The sequence below is a fragment of the Corticium candelabrum genome, chromosome 2, assembly GCF_963422355.1.
Source record: "Corticium candelabrum chromosome 2, ooCorCand1.1, whole genome shotgun sequence".
Classification (NCBI taxonomy): Eukaryota; Metazoa; Porifera; class Homoscleromorpha; order Homosclerophorida; family Plakinidae; genus Corticium; species Corticium candelabrum.
In genome coordinates, this window is record NC_085086.1 from 5,290,909 (window position 1) to 5,310,908 (window position 20,000).

The following is a 20,000-nucleotide window of genomic DNA, read 5'->3' on the forward strand; positions in this document are numbered from 1 at the left end:
TGCGTACGATTTGGGTGATATATTTTTCGTTAATTTTATGTGATGTCTGCAGATCATTCAACCACTAACTTCATCATCAATACCGCCTTTCGGCAGTAAGTCATAAGATCAATGATGATTACAAATCATATTTTATATTTACCTTTTTCTCATTAAGTTCTTTATGGTTTGCGTATTATTGAAACTGGCAGTTATCATTTGTATTATAAATTCTGAATTTATTTGTGATTAATCTTCCAACTTGAAGTATAGTATGAGAGAAAATGCATGTTGACACTAGTGACCACTGACTACTGTTTTTGCATAACTGATACTTTAATATTGTATATATAACTAATTGTATTATATAGCCATAAAGAAATTGATATCAATTCACGGCAAATCATTTGACAATTGTTGCTACGTTAAACAACACTGTCGTACATTTTATGATTAATTTTGTTATGTGTCTGTGTGTTGATGAGCATTTAGTGTTGCCATACTTATCTATATAGACTCGACACAGTCTCTCTCCACCCTCATTTCCCGGATTATCAATCCTCGGCGCAGAGAGACTGGTTTCAGACTGCCCTCTGGCGTCACTAAATGCACTAAGTGCTCCCCATTATTACACCTCCTTACCGATCTGTAGCAGACGCGGGAAGTTATCAGAGGTATGTTGTTCCAATAAAGTGGTTCCGGGAGCCGATAATTTATGCAAGATGTCAACCAAGCATCCAACCATCCCGTACGTTGTCAAAGACAAGCACGCATTACATTTTAACACATGAACTGTGTCTCAGCGGTTTCTTGTTTAAACCCAATTTGCATCGGATTCGGAAGCTCTTGAAGCCAAACTCGTAGCGTAAACGACGCATACGACGACCAGATCGTCTGACAAAATACAAACCTCTCGTTCAAAATCCGCGGTACCTCCTAGATCAGTGTGAATCTATAGGAGCAGAAAGCAGTAAAAACGTTCTCCTGGCAATTTGTGAAGTGTTTGTGCGCTACGCCTTTGCAACCAAATGCAGCAAGGCGGTTACAAGGCATTTGGAAATGTAGCCTCGAACTTCCAGACAAGAGAGCACGCGAAGAGCGCGATCTCTAGTCTGGACCACAACGATACTAAAATGATTTCTGACGTACTTATGAAAATCTATGCTAAATGGTAGTCTAACAGCGTAGGTTCGTTTTACCTAGAATAACACATCATTTGTAAATGCCATGAGATCTCAAGAACGGAGAAGAGACGTCTGTTGTGTTTACGGCGATATCTTGGTGGACGGCATGGAAACGAAGACTCTTTGAGTCTTCGGCAGACCGTTAGATAGTTTAACCGCTCGACTAGATAGACTACACTCGACCAGTTGTCAAAGATGACGGTCTAGCGACACTCCTGTGCGTGTCTTCTCACCGCAAGCTGGAAAGATTGAAGAACTGGTGCTGAAACTAAGGCTAAGATGTGTGCGTGCACCAGAGTCTTCGTCACGGCACTTAGCCTCACACGAGGATTTCACACACGCGCAATCAGTATTGGTGCACTTAGCATAACCAATAAGTGCAAAACCAATTAGAATTTACAATCATGATTGAGGTTCTAAGACGCTGATTGGCTTAGAAGGCTATTTCTGAAATCATTTTAGTACCGTTCTTTTCAAGACTAGAGTTCGCGCGCTCTCTGATCTGGAAGTTTGAGGTTAGTGGAAATGTACGTAAGGCAGCTGGCACACAGTGCGCACTAATAGCAGCATTTAGTGACGACTGTATGTGGTCTGAAACCAGTCTCTCTGCGCCGATAAGGAGAGTCTGGGGAACGAGGGCGGAATGGAGAGAGACTGGGTCGAGACTATTAGCCATATCATTTGACAAACTTAGAACACTCAAAATACGCAGTATTTTTGGTTATGATCGTTAATATAATAAAAATGTTTTAGATTCAGGTCGTATGGGCTCATCAGCAAAGACAACATCGGTTCATCTTTCCACAGCAACAAATGAAGGAGTAAGAGTCAGTCAGTTGTGTTTGTGTCTTAAACTTTAGGCATTTGCAGCAGAGACTTATACCTTTCTGTAGTTAGTAGTGTTGTGCGTTTCTCAGACAAATTATTGCTCAAAACGTGCATGAAGGTTACAGTGATGCCTTCGTGGACTGCCGAACAATTGCAATGTAGCGCATTCGCTCAGTGCTGTCGCTGGTGGCAGTTAACGTGCCAGTGAATGTGGTATGATTTTCATGCTTTCCAGAGGTATTCAAAAGCTATTCGATGATGACCATCCCACGTCCACTCATTGTATTCAGCCTCTTTCACGCTCTTCATCGGGTCTAACTAATTAGATTTAATGTGGATGAACGCACTTTTGAAGATTTGGTTCTGTCGCACGCGCCGTGTCTTAATTAATTACGTGCAAGATTGGGAAAACCGGTGCTTTCGGGGCTGTGTTACTTTCTGCCAGATACTTCAATGAAGTGCATGCGTGTAACTTAAGCCGAGGGTTCAGCACGTTAGTGGTTTTTATCGATTTCATAAAGACCGTCAAATTGTACTCATTGATCAAGACACAGTTGTAGCACCTACGTTACCATTTTGTAGCATTTTCTTGATATACAAATAATTGATTATTGATATATTACAAACTGCTTGCTTATCTTCTATTAACCACCTCTTGATTTTTTGTGTATAAATGTTTTATTAGTATTTTCTACAATGTAAATACTTATATAATAGTGTCCTTTACACATCTCATGGTTGCAAGAATGTTTTCTTTATGTCACAGACTACTACACCTGTACGACAATCACTCAAACATGAGAGTGGAAAGGGAGATGAACAGTTAGTCAAGCAGTTGATGCAACGGATAGAGCAACTGACACAGGACGGTTCAGCGAAAGATAGACAAAATAGAGAATTGAAGCAACGAAACGCTGATATAGAGAAATCGCTGAGGGACGAGCAACTGCGAAGGCAACATGCTGTTACTCAAGAGAGAAGGGAGAAAGAAGAGCTACGGCGAAGACTACGAGAACAAGACCAACAAATAGTTGAAGTGAGACAACAGAACACAGAACTACAACGACTATTGAGAAATGAGCAACTGCAAAGAGAAGATTCAGTTGCTAAAGAGAAAAGAGAGAAAGTAGAACTGAGGCAAGTGTTAGAACGAGTGCTTGAAGACAAACACAATCTTCAGAAGGATCTCGATGAAGCTCAGCAACATATTCAGCAACTAATTGAAGAGAAGGATAACCTCCAGCGACTACTGATAGAAAAACGAAGAGAAAAGTCTAACATTGAAGAACTGCTGGCAGATGCTGATGCAGCCATTGAACGATACAAGCAAAGACAGCGGAACGAAGTACTCAATATTCCCTCATGTGATATTCAGTTGACAAATACAGAACTAGGACGTGGATCATATGGAGGTGAGTTGCACAATACTGACATATTTTTGCTACACTTTATCTTGTAGTGTGATTTGTAGTAAAGAGTTTTTGATTTAGCTGTATGTGTTGGATATTGGCGTGGATGTCCTGTTGCTGTCAAAAGTTTGTATGAAGATTTGGCAGCTGTTCAACGCAACGTCCAACTTGTACAACAAGAAGCATCTGTAGCATGGAAGATACATCATCCAAACATTGCGACTGTTTGTGGTGTCACTCTGGAGGTAGAAAGAAAGAGAGCTTGGATTGTCATGGAATTGCACAGTGGCTCCATGTCTGGGGTGATTGATGCATGTCAAGGAGATGTTGCGTCTCTCACATTACGAGAGACAGTTGACATGACATATGATTCTTTGTGTGGACTTGACTACATTCATTCGATGGTAAGAACAGTCAATAGGAAAAGATTTAACTTAAATTATATATATATATATATATATATATATATATATATATATTCAGCAATTATATGACAAAATCAGGAGAACATTGAACTGTTTATATGACTGCTAGGTTACATCAACAAACAAATACTCAGACAGATAAGCAGTCAGTTTGACAGATAGTCAGCTTGTTAGTTTTGTATATTAGTATAGTTGCCTGGTTGGCTGGCGGTTTTTTGTCTGTTTATCTGTCTGTCTGTTTATCAGGCAGACAAACGATTATTGAATTGGCGATCTTAGCAACCCAGAAACTTCAGCGAGCCTTCTCACCCAAGTGATAGCTATTGAAAACATTATTAAGACTAGAGAACCAATAACTGTACGAAAGATAAAATCCTTCGATCAGGTCATTGTTCAAAACTTCTGGTCCAAATCTCTTGGAAAAGATGAGAGAAAACCCTAACAACCAACTAATATTGTCTTTTTGATTTCCGCGTATGAACAATGACAACTCTGTCTCTAGAAGTGGGAAGCAAGGAAGCTACTGATGGAAAATCAGCTACTCTTCAATTGTGAGATGCAGAGAACTATCCGAGCTACCCGTATAATGAATAGCACCGGTTTAGCACTCCAACTTATAACACTGTACAAAAGTTGACGTCCAAACACCTAACTTTGCCAAATATGGAATTTACTCCGCCCACACATTGAATTAGCTTATCAAAGAAATACAGCTTTATGCCATATGTCATTATTCACGAGATCCCATAGCTGTGCATCAGGATGGCGCTTTGAGAAGTTTTTGTCCGTGATTGAGAACTATCTTGTCGCTAAACTCTTCCACTTTGCTTGTTTAATCAATGCTAGTGGTGCTCTGCCAGCCTCAATTACAAGATTGGTGTCATCTGCACAGTTGAACGCCCTATCAATGCAAAACGAGACGTTCGTCTTACTGCAATCGGAGAGTATCTTCGTAGTATTATTGCTAGAGCAATTTGTATCCATGCAAACAAGAATGTTAAAATACACTTTTGTCTCATCAGTCTACGGATACAGCCTATGAGTTATCTTTCAAAGCCAGACCCGGATTATCTGTATCCCCTGTTACAATGTCCCGTATTCGAGTGCTTGATATGTCAACTACTTTACTGATAATTTTTGTAGCCATCAGAGTTTTTTCTTTTCCATTGTCGCAACGTGTAGCGAAAAGAGGGTTTGGAGCATAAGTTCAACGATAGATAGAATACAACAGAGGACGACTTTTCGTAGGAGAGGGACGGAATTGAACCCGCTTTGATGCTGTCACCGCCATGCCTCCTCATTTCGTGATTTTCGTCCCAGGAGACGAGATGACCAGCTACCTGGATCGATCAGCTCAGGATGCAGTGTATCCAAGTCAATTGCTAACAGCAGTTTGCGTTGGTCTCATGATTTCTTTTGCACTGGAAACGATGATGAAACGGGCAGAAATGGTTGATCTTGAAATGCACGGTGTGTGGTAAGTACATTCACTACGAAGTACGGGCGCTTTTCAATGAATCCTCAGTCCTTCAGGTGTGCGTTGATAGTTTTGGAGGCGACTAATTGCCGTTTAAGGTACAGGCAAGACGATTTTTGTCTAGATGGTTTTGCACCTTGCTGGTCGGCAGCCAACTTTTGAACCTCCTTTGCAGTTATCTGCACCGCTAGAAGGCAATTTGTTTTCTTCATGCTATTGCATTGATGTTTTTCTTTTCACTTTGTAAGAGCAGCACCAAACCTTTGTTTGTGAGGGTGTCTATTGGTTGCATGAAATACGAGTTTCGTCGACTCGGATCAGCTCTTGTGACAAAGCAGGCGGGGCAGATGGTAGTAAGCGTGACTTAGGCTTTTGAGCTTTGCCAAACGCATACCTGCACTCATTGTTCCTTGTATTTCAGTCAGTAAACGTTGTACAAGGACTCTAGCAAATTGTACAACGATTTACAACCACATTTACTCTGTTGTACCTGTAGCTGAACGTTATTACGTCGAGAAGAGAACGTCGGACCCCTATAGGTGTCCTTGTCGTGAAATCTAGCCATGGCAATGAAAATAGCCAGCGTGAAATTCACATTCGATAACAGATATAATGTCAAGACAATCGATGTCAAGACAAACGAGCGTTTTCGCTGATGTTTTCGCCTTTGTAGTATTCGGATACTTTTGAAAGATGGGCTAGGTGGTTGTTTCTTGCACTGCATTGAACACGGTGTGTCTCACTAAGGCGCGGTCCAGATTTCCTTTACCATCACATAGCGCTGTCTTTAGAATCGCAGACTGGGTAATTTCCCGCCATCAATTTAATTAAATGAAGCCATTTTCGAAAAGAACTTTTATCCTCATTTCCCAACATCTCCAATCGTTAGCCTTTTAGTGTTTCTTTGTAGAGGTATATGTGCGATTATTCCATCGAAAGTTGGAGTTCATAAGCGTTATCCTCTAGGCCATGCTCCTTTTTGCTTGACTAATCACCATTTTGTCACTATACATGATTCTAATCCCGACATTACATCATCGCCTATCTGGATGACGTCTGTACTCTCAGCAATGTTTGCTAGCACTAAGCTGCCTCAAAGCGTCATTCTGTACCGTTGACTTACAAATAGCTGATAATAAGTGTAAGTCGAATAGTCGTGCACGACGTCACTCAAGGACCAATTGGAGGATACTAGTACTAATGGCATTGTGAATAGATATACAGATTTACAAGTGACGATACTAATTAATGTATTACAACATTTTTGATTTTTATTATTGGCCGTTTTTTATTACTTTGTTGCCCTCTTATAGCAACCTAGGGAAATTCTCCACGGTGACATCTGTCCAAGGAACATCCTGGTAACACCAACAATGAGAGCAAAACTAGGTGATCTAGGAGCCGCTCGTTTTCAAGATGTTTCCCTGTCGGTCGGCCTGCTCAGTCCACAGTACACACCTCCTGAGAGATTTGATGTTCCAACTTTACCAAAAAGCAAGGCTACGGACATGTATAGTATGGGGGTGACTATATGTGAGCTTTTCACGGCTGCTTTTCCGGATCGTGAACAAAGGATGGATCAAGTTTTACTCATCCGTCAAATAGATGTCCGTTCAGTATGCAAACATTTGATGAGAGATAATCCTGTCACTCGACCAACAGCAGCAGAAGCCCGTCATGTTATTGATCGTATTCGTGAGACAGACGAATATAAAGCTTGTCCTTCTAAGAGAATGGTAAAGGGAAAGATGGATGGAATAGCTGATGTCACTCTTGTTTAGTCCATCTGATAAGTTTGCCGTGTCTTTGAAGCATTCATTTCTTTTTTCTTACTTAACTTTATATGTATGTTGGTAAAATATGTAAACTTACTAGCAGCAATTATCCTGTTGCATTTTGCTATTTCATTTGTCAGAGAACTCTAGACTATAAAGGTTTTAGTTTATTGAGCATGGCATTGTATACTTCGTAACTGTAAGTTCCTTGCGTATTTAGTAGACTTTTGTTAAGTGACATGATAGAAAGATTGTTATGTGCGCAATCCGAGTTTGTATTTACTTTTTATATTTCGAACAATTTACAATTTCAGTAAATTTTTCTACTTTTACCTCTTAGTTAAATGTTTGGATTTGTATTTTCATTTCACACCTAGGGACGAATTTAAAAATGCTGAATTACTTTAGTCTAAACACAAGTCTTGAACTCTCTACATATATAGTCTAGCAACTTACAATGTGATACTGGTTGACAATGTAAGTCCCTGAAACACTATGCCTCGTGACAATGAACTAATTAAAGTCCATTCGAACAATAGTTTTAGTGTGGGAATTGCGGGTTTGGACTTCGTCAGTTTGGGCTGTCTAGTGGGGAAAATAAGAAATTGAATTAGTGTAACTACTTCAATGACGTCTGCTAAACGCAATGTAAACACTCATTAAAAGCTTGTGATGGAATTCTAGAACAGCTGCAGAAATACTACTGACAAAAGTAGCTGCGGATGTCTTCTAAAGCTCTGAATTGACTTCGCTTGTGACTCTGGAGCCGTCACTGAGAACTAATTGACTGTCTAATGTCTTCTAAGGAATGCAATTAAGGTGATTACATCTACTCTTTAACTAGAATAGGATGGGCCATGTCCGACTGGGGTGGAGTTTGCATATGTAATATTCCGGAAGCTGCTCGTTCCAACGTACTTGAGCATCATTCTGCCTGTTAGAATGCACCAATGTCTCCACCTCCTCACGTGCGTTCCAGAGGTATCATTTCTATTTTTGTAAGTGCCTGGGATACCAAGATCTGGTAATTTTCCCACACTGCACCTATTGTTTGAATGAACTTTAATACAATTGATCTAGACAGAGAACGAAAGACAGAGCAAATGCAATGAGATACTCGCCAGCTACATTCACGCGCAATGTTTTCTCACCGATGTCTTCTTGGACACTTGTAAGCGAATCACTCAAAGACATGTCTAGGTCTACCACAAAAACAGACCCAGCAGCGTACAATTATAATTCTTGCGCAAACGCAAGTAACTGCAACATACCTTAGTAGAATATATTTCTGAAAGTATTTTCTGCTAAACAAGAAAGTGAAGAGATCGGCTGAGCCGACTGTGTGTGATAAAAGGCGTTTTCACTGAAACAACAGGAAGAAATTGGAGACAATTGCGCTTGCGCAGCATGCCCAAACGACCAGATGTTATTTTTATGGAATCTGTATTGGAATTGTTAGGTTTTGGTAGTGTATCCTTGTTGGAATGACTCTTACTATACCACCAAAATGTACGGCATTCAGCAGACAAAATGTTTACAGCTACTGAAATCATTGGTGGATTTACATTGGGACATTAGGTGCACATGCTCGCCCACAATTGCCCTGGCTCGGTAAGTCTTCGCAGCAATACTAAAATATCTAATTAATATGGTTAGCACAGTATCAAGTTGTCAACTTCTATAGGTGTTGGGAACGACACCATCCGAGATAAATATGTATCTAGTAATTTGCTGCTAGGGCTGAGCATAGTAGCTAGTACGCCTATTGGTTTTCTCCTGATTGCTTCTTTGTACTGCGGTGAAAGTTTTCTTGTAATTTAATTAACTGGATGGCAGCTTGTAGAGAAACAGTGAATGACGATTACATCTACGTTTTTCACTCTTAAGTATGTTGACGTCATAAAGTTGTTGACGTCATGCCAGCATGTAGTCGCTTGCACTCCCCTTCAGCCAAACTCTGTATCCGCAACCGCCGAACAGGCCACTCCTGCTAGCGCACGCAATTCCTTTTTTAGGTCTTTGCAGTGCTGGACGCAGTCGTGTTCGGGCAAAGCTTTGTGTACGACTGTTTTGCTTTGATAGGTCATACTTCAGCGTTCAACATGCTAGTGAAGATTATAGCAAACATGCTATCGAAGAATGGCCTTTTCGTGGGTATACAATGGCACCAACTAACGCTCTTTAGTATTGTCCGTCCAAACAATTCAGGAACCGGAGCGCCGCAGCACCGACGTAAGGATGAGAGGCTAAAGCTCCTTCGTTCAGGGTAGGATTTGAAACTTTCTGTGGCTGTGACATTTGTAAATCTGTTTACGGTGTGGCAAGCGAGGTAGAGATTTGCTTATTCATGATGACATCCACTTTACTTTAGTGAACACCTCTTTACGCCACTGCGTTGTTCACCTGTCACGTACGCGGGCAACATTGCACGTCTTCATTTCGACATAACTGGCAGCGCCGAAACCAGGAATTTTTTGAAAGAGCGGGTTCACCGCTAGCAGTTATATATAACATTACTAATTTTCTCTTTTCTAATGAAATTATATGAAAGTATTGAACCACGCCTATTGGAAAAGAGAGGGTTTCAACTCCTTGAACTCCCCCTCTGGATCCGGCCCTGACTGGCAATCCAATACTAGTTTAGAAGTCCCGTCAATCAAGCCATACTTACGGTCCTGTAACTTTACGAGTATTGGAGGAGTTGGTACATGTGGTAGGATATCCTACAAATTGTAGTGTGTACTATTATGTGCTTGTAACAACGTTACATGTTTTACTGCATACTAATGACAGTATGAAATAATTTACGTGCCGTAATTAAAAGAACACTAAGAAACTGGTAACTGTTATCAAATATGTGAAAATTAATGCACGACAAACTTACAAACGTTTCCCAAATAAAACTCGTGACATGAAAATCTATATATATAAAGCAGAGGTGTCTGTCTGTCTGTCTGTCTGTCTGTCTGTCTGTCTGTCTGTCTGTCTGTCTGTCTGTCTGTCTGTCTGTCTGTCTGTCTGTCTGTCTGTCTGTCTGTCCGTCTGCTGAAGCGTTTCTCAAAACGGCGAGTCCGATCTGGGCCAAATTTGGCTCGCGCACGCCGAATTCATTTGGGTCGAAAGTAAGATTGTTTTCGTCTTCCTGACTTCTCCCACGACGACGCGATTTTCCGCCGATCGTACTCGCTTCCGTTCACGCGCGAATATCTCTTGAACGACGCATCGTATCTCCACCGAATTCAGACTGCCCGTTCCCGACGTCGGACGGTACGCGCTGAGCGTATCGTTTATTGCGGGCGACGCTGGGAAACGGAAGATATTTTGCTGATATCCGGGTCTTGAAAAATACGCTCACAGTCGTTTGCCAGTCTAAGACCGTCGAGGAGCCGCCGTGTTTAATGCACCTGTTTTCCGAAACGCCAGCAACGTCTTCGAAGAGACGACGTTCAACGGGATTGTCGAAATGGTGAGAGACGGCATTCGTTATATACGGGGAACGGATTATCCGGGTAGGTATTGCACGTAACTTGCACGTTACGGGATTCACGTCAAAATTATAGATGTCAGGTTCGATACACCTGTTCTCCGCAACGGCAGCAACGTCCAAGACGAAATTGCTTCAACCAATCGCTAATCCAATCAACGGGATTTTTGGAAACGGCAATTGAACGGGATATAACTATGAACGAGAATTCTGTCTGGCTGCTACTACAACAGTAAAAGCACTTACACCACGAATAATTAGTGACAGCAAACGATTACTGACAAAACATTACAGTCTACTGCGCCAAAACATTACAGTCTACTATTGGAATTTTTTTGCACAGGGATGATAACCATTACTGTACCGCAGAGAGTTTGGAAATCTACAAAGATCTCTCTATACAAACTGTACGGGACCTGGCTACACCCCCTCTACTTCTCCAACCATCAAACGCATTATTAGATAATTTCTGCTGTAATCTCTACCTATAGAGGCGACCTGTCTGTCTGTCTGTCTGTCTGTCTGTCTGTCCTGTCTGTCTGTTATTAATAGCAAACAGTGTCTGTAAATCAATAATTTGTGCGATTAAACTATTACCCGGGCGAAGCCGGGCATTGGAGCTCGTTATAACAAAATTTATGTCATGTATAAGAGCTACATTGACACAAGTGCACTAATTATCCGGGCACTTTGTCTGTCACAAGACATGGAATGCCAACTGTTAAACGATGCAGTAGACATCCGGCTACCGCACCACCAGTCTCCCGTATTTTTCTACTATAACTGCTTACAATACAGCATCTAACGGTAATAGTAAGTTATGGAGATTTCAGATGATCGTGCTCTAACCTAATTTTATTAATAATTGTATTGTGAGAGTGCTACTGGTAATGGAAGTAATTGTTTCCTTTGTTTCTTCTTTTTTACAAACTTTACAGCAAATAGAATGGGCTGCTACCAATACTCACTACGTGTCGTGTTTTACTCTGTAGCTAATCAAAACCTACCTAGAGTTGTGATGATAAATCATTAATTTTAATATTGGGTTTTGCTTGGTACTCTCGATCTGTACATGCGGTACTCGATCGCTAATGTCAATCTTTCTCTTGCATGTTCTTTTAGTGTACTGTATGAATAAGACTATTAATTACTCAAATTAAATTTTTATACTCTCCGAATAGCTTGTGACGTATCTAGCGTGTGCCTAGCTGGACCCTACCGGAGGGTGTGGAAGGATTCATCTACATATAATTTATCGGAACCAGGGCGAGCGAATCGCATTGCACATGCGCGTCAGTGCAAGGGACTGTGGTTGTGGTTGCAATAGCGTTACTGTTCGATGACGTTAACAGATACGTTTACTTCGTGGCAGAATTACACCAAAGAGATCTAAACTTTGAGCAAGCCCGCTTGACTAGCTTAATAAATTTTGGCACTCATCCGACTGTATTTCACCACTTGTTTAGTTAATATTTCTTTTGTCATTTCATTAATTAATTATCTAATAATTATCAAAGTTTGCAGACAATGAAATATATGTACCACAATCGTATTTTTAGGGTACTGGGCTAGTGATCACAAGGGAGGTCATAATGTAATATAATGAATATAATTGAATTCAAGTAGATGACAGGCTGTCGACTCTATAAATAAGGAACAATGCAGTGGTTTGTCTATTGTATACTAGGAAAGGTTCCTGTGGACCACAACCGCCTAAGTGTCCGAACGCCATACGTCACAGCATCTTCTTCGCCCACACACTGGGTTTGACACAGAGATATAAACATCTCATATTACAACGAGGACGTCCGCAGCTTTCCACGCTCTACTACGACACGTACCCATATGGACACTTACCATATCGACACAACCATATTAACACCACCTACGCAACTAATTTTGGCAAGCATTAACGTCACAATGAACTATTGTTTTCCGAATCATAGCGTCTGCAAATTATGATACAAATCATCGCCTCGAAATTTTCGAACAAGTTAAACATGCTTATAGTAAATTGGAGTTTCAATGCCTGGAGTGACCTATAACAAATATGACTGTTGTTGTATGAGTCAGTGGCTGCAGCTAGGACACTGGCTAAGTGCCCTCCCCCGCGCGATACCTTAATACTTTGACGTATATGTATTGTCTTTTAGCTCCCATACTAAATTAATTACGAAACAGTGTGTTTCTGTTCTTGAGACCACTGATGCATTGCCGAATGAGAGCAAAAACAACCGGTAAGGTACGTTAGATAACAGGCAAAACGATGATGTCCGCGCTGATGGACGACTTGCCGTGTGCAGACATCAAGAGAGCAATAAAGTCGTGCTTTTGCTGTGACAATAGCCGAACACCCCCGCTTTCCGATTTAGACAGCTCGTATTGTAATTGGAAATTGCCACAGAATCCGCAATTGTATTCAAAGACCCGCTAATTTTGCTGGAAAGGTACAAGTCTCAAATCTTGTGGTCAGAATTGACCGTCTAATAAATGCCGCTTCATAGAGAGAGAAATTTATAGCTAAGCTTGGCACAGCTACGGATAAGTCTGTTCCAGAATACAAGTCAAGTCTGGTTTTAGGGAGTGGCCTAAATACGTATCGCTCAACACTCTATCTCATGATTTCTACGGACATAGCATATCTTTGCTTATCTCTAGTGGATAGTACTTGTACAACTACAAATGAGGGGCGGGCGTAATTAAATACAGCGGAACTCAGTACGTTCTATGGTTGTGCGTTAGTTGTTCACTTCTGGTTGTGACCGCAGAGGAAACTTTATTTCTAGAAAGGACGTTAGACTTTTGCAGTTGCTGACGCACGAGAGCCATTGGTGTCGACCGCAGTAACACACTTGAAGGTTTCGTATAGACTACGTCGCATTTAATTGCATGACTAGTAGATCTAAAATGATTGTCGCAAGTTCACATTGCTATCCGGTCGTGGGCAAAAAGACGTCATTACAGATCAAGTGTGGCTGTAGCACATTGCCATTGAAAGTGGTATTAATAAACGGATATCCACTGACGTATACACTGCCTCCTCCTACACAATTGCCATAGGACATATAGCCAGTCGACACTGCTCTTGCAATCAGTTCTGGCATTTCCAAATCAAAGCAGTATTCATGAATCAAAAACTACTGTGTCCGATCCTTGTGCTGTCAATGTCAACTCAGCCACGTCTCTCCTCAAGTTGCTCGAGCTTCTCACCATTTGATACAAATCCAGACAGATTTTCGGGTCTCCTTCCTTCCATTCGTTCCAACAAAGAACAGATTAGCCAGGCTCAACTTATTACAAAAGTCAGAATCACAAAGATTTATGGAGACATTCACAAAGATGACAAAATGTATGCAGCACAAGTGATTTGCAACTTGAATGGAATTATGAAACAGTCCAGAATAAAAATAAACGTTAGCCAAGTCGACAGGATATGTCAAGTTATACATAAACACACCAAGCTTGGAGACGACGTGATTGTCTTTATGAATCAAACCAATCGAGTTGGAAGCATTTGGAATCTAAACAGTCCCGGAATGTTTAGTATAAAGGTAACGTCTAACTGTAGCTGGTGTATGTCAGTGTCACATGAGATATACTTTTCGTATTTCTTTTCTAGGAATGGGAAAGAGAGTATCTTAGCCATCTTTCTAACAATCCTTGCTTTAAAAATGTAAGCAAACCTACTCTCAGTTCTGTTACAACAAATGCCATAACTAACAAAACAAAACTCAAGCCAATTTCCTGTAGACCTGTTGCTTCCGCTCAAAACAGGACTCGTGATATTGTCAACTGCACGGAGATGCGATGGTATGCCTTCATTTGGGATCGTCAAGTTTGCCAGACCATGTGCGATGCTGTTGTAATTCATGACTCCTGGCTTCTGACGTCGGCTCGCTGTGTTAGTCAGTACACACGCACACCAAGACATCTGGTAATCAGCTTGGGAGTCAGCAATGCTCGACAGATGAAGAAGTCCTCTAGAGCAAAATCCGTTGTTTTACATCCACAGTGGCAGCCTCTGTCTAACCGGCAAGGTGTAGCATACGACATGGCGCTAGTGAAGATGACGAAATCAAATAACAGTAATAGAAAATGTCTTACTGAACCAATACTATTGGCGTCTCCTAGTGACACCATTACAGGCCATCGCTGCTTGGGATTCAAAACTGATGTTCGTAACGGATATGTAAGAAAGCTAATGTTGAATGCACCAAATGTCAAAGTAGCAGATACAGATCATACAGAAGCCAATTGGGCGGCAACTGCATGTAGAGTCCAAAATGGTCAATGGCGATTGTTCCAAGTCCTTAGTGGTGGATTCACGGACCCTACAAACATCTACAACAACAAGAATGTCACCGACTGGATAACTAACAATATCAACGAGACTCATATCATTGCCTGAACATAAACAAGTTTACTACGAGTAAGTGTATCTGCATGCGAAGGACTAAAATATAAAAATTAATTGATTTTAAACAAACGGTATTTGCTTATAATTTGACGCAATAGCTGTCTAGTAGTATTTTCGATGTATCTTCGTAGTAGTCAAGTGGCTAGTTGAAATCGATAAACAATACTACAATTCTCACATTACTGTTTCAGCCAGTACCCCCAGTGTATCAAGCAATAACATTTGCAAAAGTTACTCTAGTCCTGCATAACCTAGCTAAACAATTTTAAAAAGTATTGCTTGCGTCAGATGTGGTATGTTAATTTATATAGCAAAATTTAAAGGAGCTGTAATATTTAGCAGAAGGATACTTCAAATATAAAATATAATATATCAGAATCCAACAGTATTTTGAAATCTCAGACCACTCATAGCCTCGCCCCAGACACAGTGTCGATTGCAGCCCCGGATGCGCTTCCCTCACCACTACGTCTAGTCTGGTACCGCCTTTCTGGGCGGAAGTAAGAATGTGACTTCAGCGCGTGTCATACTAATGTTATTAGTTAGCTAGGAACTGAGCTCTCGATTGGACTTTGACGTTGTTCTAGCTTCTGTACTTGTCGATATTGCGATTTTAGGTCGTTGTCAAGCGTTAGTAAGAGATTTCATGCGCAGCTACGTTAGAGAGCGTAGCGTGGGGAAATGGCAGATTAGAAATGGCACTTGCAGTGCATCATTACACAGGTTCTCAGTTGAAGCTGCAATGCGTCATATGCCTTGATTGCAATGCATTGAACTGCTGCCTAAGTACTGCACGCTAATTAGCGAACATTCCACGCGACAGTCGTTTCCTGAAATCTATTACGCCGACAAAGTACACTTGTAACTGACACTAATCGTGTCCCTAGTGACATGGTTAGCGCTGACCAGTACCAGACCAAACTTAATGGTGATGGCAGCGCATCCGGGGCTGCAATCCACTGTGTCTGGGGTGAGGCTAGACCATACATGCAATACACAGTTGTCTCACCTGAGCTTGCCGCTTAAATGATTACACGAAATTGTAGATGAAGCCAAGATAAGGTTGTGTGTTCAAGACTGCAAATGCCTCTGTATTGCATTAGGTCTTTCATGTGTTGAACAACTTACTCAACCAACCTCAAGTTTAGGCCGATTTTTGGAAGGCACTTGCCACAGTACTTTATGCTGTGATGGCAGCATAGGTACTGCGGCAAGTACCTGTAGGTGAACGTTCTTACGTCGGGAAGAGAACGTCGAGCACCTAAAGGGGTCCTTGTCGTGAAATCTTGCCATGGCAATGCAAGTAACAAGCGTGAGCATTGAAATTTAATAACAGGAATATTGTCAAGACTACCGATCATTTCCTTGAAGTTTTGCGTCTTGGTATTATCCGGGACCTTTTGAAAGATAGGTTACGTGCTTGTTTCGTGCACTGAACCGAAATAGTGTATTTAAGAGTGGTCTAAATTTCCTTTACCATCACATAGCACTGTCTTTATAATCGCAGACTGGGTAATTTTGAAAAATGGCGCCATCAATTTAATTAGATGAAGCCATCTTCTAAAAGAGCTTTCATCCTCATTTCCCAACATCTCCAATCGTAAGCCTTTTAGTGTTTATTTGTAGAGGTATATGTGCGATTATTCTATCTAAAGTTGGAGTTCACAAGCGTTATCCTCCAGGTCATGCTCCTTTTGGCTTGACTAATCAGCATTTTGTCACTATATATGATTTTAATCCCGACACCACATCCTCGTCTATCTGGATGACGTCTGTACTCTCAGCAATGTTAGCACAAAGCCGTCTCAAAGAGTCATTCGGTACCGTTGACTTACAAATACCTGATAATAAGTGTAAGTTGAATAGCCATGCACGACGTCACTCGAGCACTAATTCGAGGATACTAGTACCAATGACATTGTGAATAGATATAGATATTTACAAGTGACGATACTAATTAACGTATTTAAAAATTTTGATTTTTTAATGGCTGTTTTTTGATTTACTTTGTTGCCCTCTTATAGCACCTAGGGAAATTATCCACGGTGACATTTGTCCAAGGAACATCCTGGTAGCACCAACAATGAGAGAAAACTGGGTAATCTAGGAGCCGCTCGTTTTCAAGATGCTTTCCTGTCGGTCGGCCTGCTCAGTTCACAGTGCACACCTCCTGAGAGATTTGATGTTCCAACTTTACCAAAAGCAAGGCTACGGACATGTACAGTATGGGAGTGACTACATGTGAGCTTTTCACGGCTGGTTTTACAGATCGCGAACAAAGCAGTGGCGACGGAACTGGGGGGGCCGTGGGGGCACGTGCCCCCACAAAATGCTCTCCGTTATCTTAGGGTTAGGGTAACCCTAACCCTAACCCTAACCCTAAGGCATAGAGTTAGCAGTGTTCTTGGATTTCTATGGCCTGACAAACCGTTGTGCCCCCCCACTCAGCAGAGGCTTCCTTCGCCTATGCAAAGGATGGATCAAGTTTTACTTATCCGTCATATAGATATCCGTTCAGTATCCAAACACTTGATGGGAGATGATCCTGTCACTCGACCAACTGCAGCAGAAGCTCGTCATGTTATTGGTAGTATTCGTGAGACAGACGAATATAAAGCATGTCCTTCTAAGAGAATGGCAAAGGGAAAGATGGATGGAATAGCTGATGTCACTCTTGTTTAGTCCATCTGATAAGTTTGTCGTGTCTTTGAAGCATTCATTTCTTTTTTCTTACTTACCTTCATATGCATGTTGGGCAAATGTGTAAACTTACTAGCAGCAATTATCCTGTTGCATTTTGCTATTTCATTTGTCAGAGAACTGTAGACTATAAAGGTTTTAGTTTATTGAGCATGGCATTGTATACTTAGTAACTGTAAGTTCACTGCGTATTTAGTAGACTTTTGTCAAGTGACTTGATAGAAATATTGTTATGTGCACAATCCAAGTTTGTATCAACTTTTCTCTTTACATTTCGAACAATTTACAATTTCAGTAAATTTTTCTACTTTTAGCTCTTAGTTAAATGTTTGGATTTGGATTTTAATCTCACACCTAATAAAGAATTATAAAATTTTGAATCACTTTAGTCTAAATATAAGTCTTGAACTCTGTAGATATATAGTCTAGCAACTTAGAATGTGATACTTGTTGACAATGTAAGTCCCTGAAACACTATACCTCGTGACATTGAATTTATTAGTACTATTGATCTAGACAGAGAACGACAGAGCTAATGCAATGAGCTACAGGCCAGCTACATTCACGCGCTGTTTTCTCATCGAAATCTTCTTGGACACTAATAAGCGAATCACTCAAAGACACATTTAGGTCTATCATCAAAATTGACCCAGAAGCGTTAGATGAGAATAACATCAAACGGGCAGATGTTATTTCTATAAATCTCTATTGGAATTGTTTAGGTTTTGTTAGAGTAGCCTTGTTAGAATGATTTTTACTATACCACCTAAACGTACAGCAGTCAGCAGACAAATTGTTTACACAGAAATCATTGGTGGATTTGGAGTGGGACATTGGTTGCACATGCTTGTCCACGATTGCTCTGGCAAAGTATAATATTTCAGTTCGCAATCGTAAGGTTTAGTAAGTGTTCGCAGCAATACTAAAATATTTAATTACTATGGTTAGCAGAGTATCGAGTTGTCAACTTCTCTAAGTGTTGGGAAGGACCCCATCCGAAGTAAATATGTATCTAGTAATTTGCAACTAGAGCAGGGCATAGTAGATAGTACGACTATTTTTTATCCTGACTGCTTCTTTGTACTGCAGTAAAAGTTTTTTATTTAAATTAACTGGATGGCAGCTTGTAGAGAAACAGTGAATGACGATTAAATCTGCGTTTCTCACTCTTAAGTATGTTTACTTCATAAAGTTGTTGACGTCATGCCTGCATGTAGTCGCTTGCCCTCCTTCCCCTTCAGCCAAACTCTGTATCCGCATTCACTGAACACGCCACTACTGCTAGCGCACACAATTCTTTTTTACGTCCCTGCAGTGCTGGACGCAGTCGTCTACAGACATAGCTTTGAGTACGGCTGTTTTGCTTTCGATAGGTCATACTTCAGCGTTCAATATGCTAGTGAAGAATGTAACAAACATACTATCGTGGATATACAATGGCACCAAATGATGCTCATCCGTATTGTTCGCCCAAACAATTCAGTATCGGGAGCGCCGTTGCACAGACGTAAGGATGGAAATCTAAAGCGCCTTCGTTCAGTGTAGGAGTTGAACTTTCTGTGGCCGTGACTTTTGCAAATCTGTTTACAGTCTGGCAAGCGAGGTAGAGTTTTGCTTACTCATAATTACATCCACGGTACTTTTAGTGAACACCTTACGCCACTGCGTTGTTCACCTGTCACGTACGCGGGCGACACTGCACATCTTCATTTCAACGTAACGGGCAATCCAGTAGCTGTTTAGAATTCCCGTCAATCAAGCTTTACTTACGGTTTTGTGAATTTACGAGTATTGGAGAAGTTGGTACATGTGGTAGGATATCCTACAAATTGTAGTGTGTGCTATTATGTGCTTGCAACAACGTTACATGTTTACTGCACACTAATTAAATTTGAAATAATTTATGTGCCGTAATTAAAAGAACTCTAGAAAACTTTTTAATCATTATCAAATATGTAAAATTTAATGCACGACAAACTTGCAAAAGTTTTATAAATAAAACCCGTGACATGGAAATTATAACATTAAATTTAATACATGCCTAAGAGCTACATTGACACAAGTGCACTAATTATCCGAGCCCTTGTCTCTCACGAGACAGGGAATGCCAAAGGTTAAACGATGCAGTAGACATCCGGCTACCTCACAACCAGTCTCCCGTATTTTTCTGCTCTAACGGCTTACAATACATCATTTAACTGTAATAGTAAGTTATGGAGATTTCAGATAATGGCGCTCTAATCTAATTAATTGTATTGTGAGAGTGTCTGTGTTTGTGAAGTCTATATCAACTGCTACTGGTAATGGAAAATTTGTTTCTTC

The 20,000-nt window shown here is 40.8% G+C and overlaps 2 protein-coding genes across 2 annotated transcripts in view; both read left to right on the forward strand.

The window, feature by feature from the left end:
- Nucleotides 1–7,083, forward strand: part of LOC134176353 (GA-binding protein subunit beta-2-like) — a 12,841-nt gene extending 5,758 nt beyond the window's left edge. The window contains exons 7-11 of the mRNA XM_062643024.1: nt 53–95; nt 1,917–1,990; nt 2,758–3,403; nt 3,482–3,804; nt 6,616–7,083. Of these exons, the coding sequence (XP_062499008.1) occupies nt 53–95; nt 1,917–1,990; nt 2,758–3,403; nt 3,482–3,804; nt 6,616–7,083 (1,554 nt within the window). The remainder of the gene's footprint in view (nt 1–52; nt 96–1,916; nt 1,991–2,757; nt 3,404–3,481; nt 3,805–6,615) is intronic.
- A 10,427-nt stretch (nt 7,084–17,510) lies between these two features.
- The window catches only part of LOC134176354 (RAC-beta serine/threonine-protein kinase A-like), an 8,190-nt gene continuing 5,700 nt past the window's right edge, over nt 17,511–20,000 (forward strand). The window contains exon 1 of the mRNA XM_062643025.1: nt 17,511–17,654. Coding sequence (XP_062499009.1) covers nt 17,511–17,654 — 144 coding nt within the window. The remainder of the gene's footprint in view (nt 17,655–20,000) is intronic.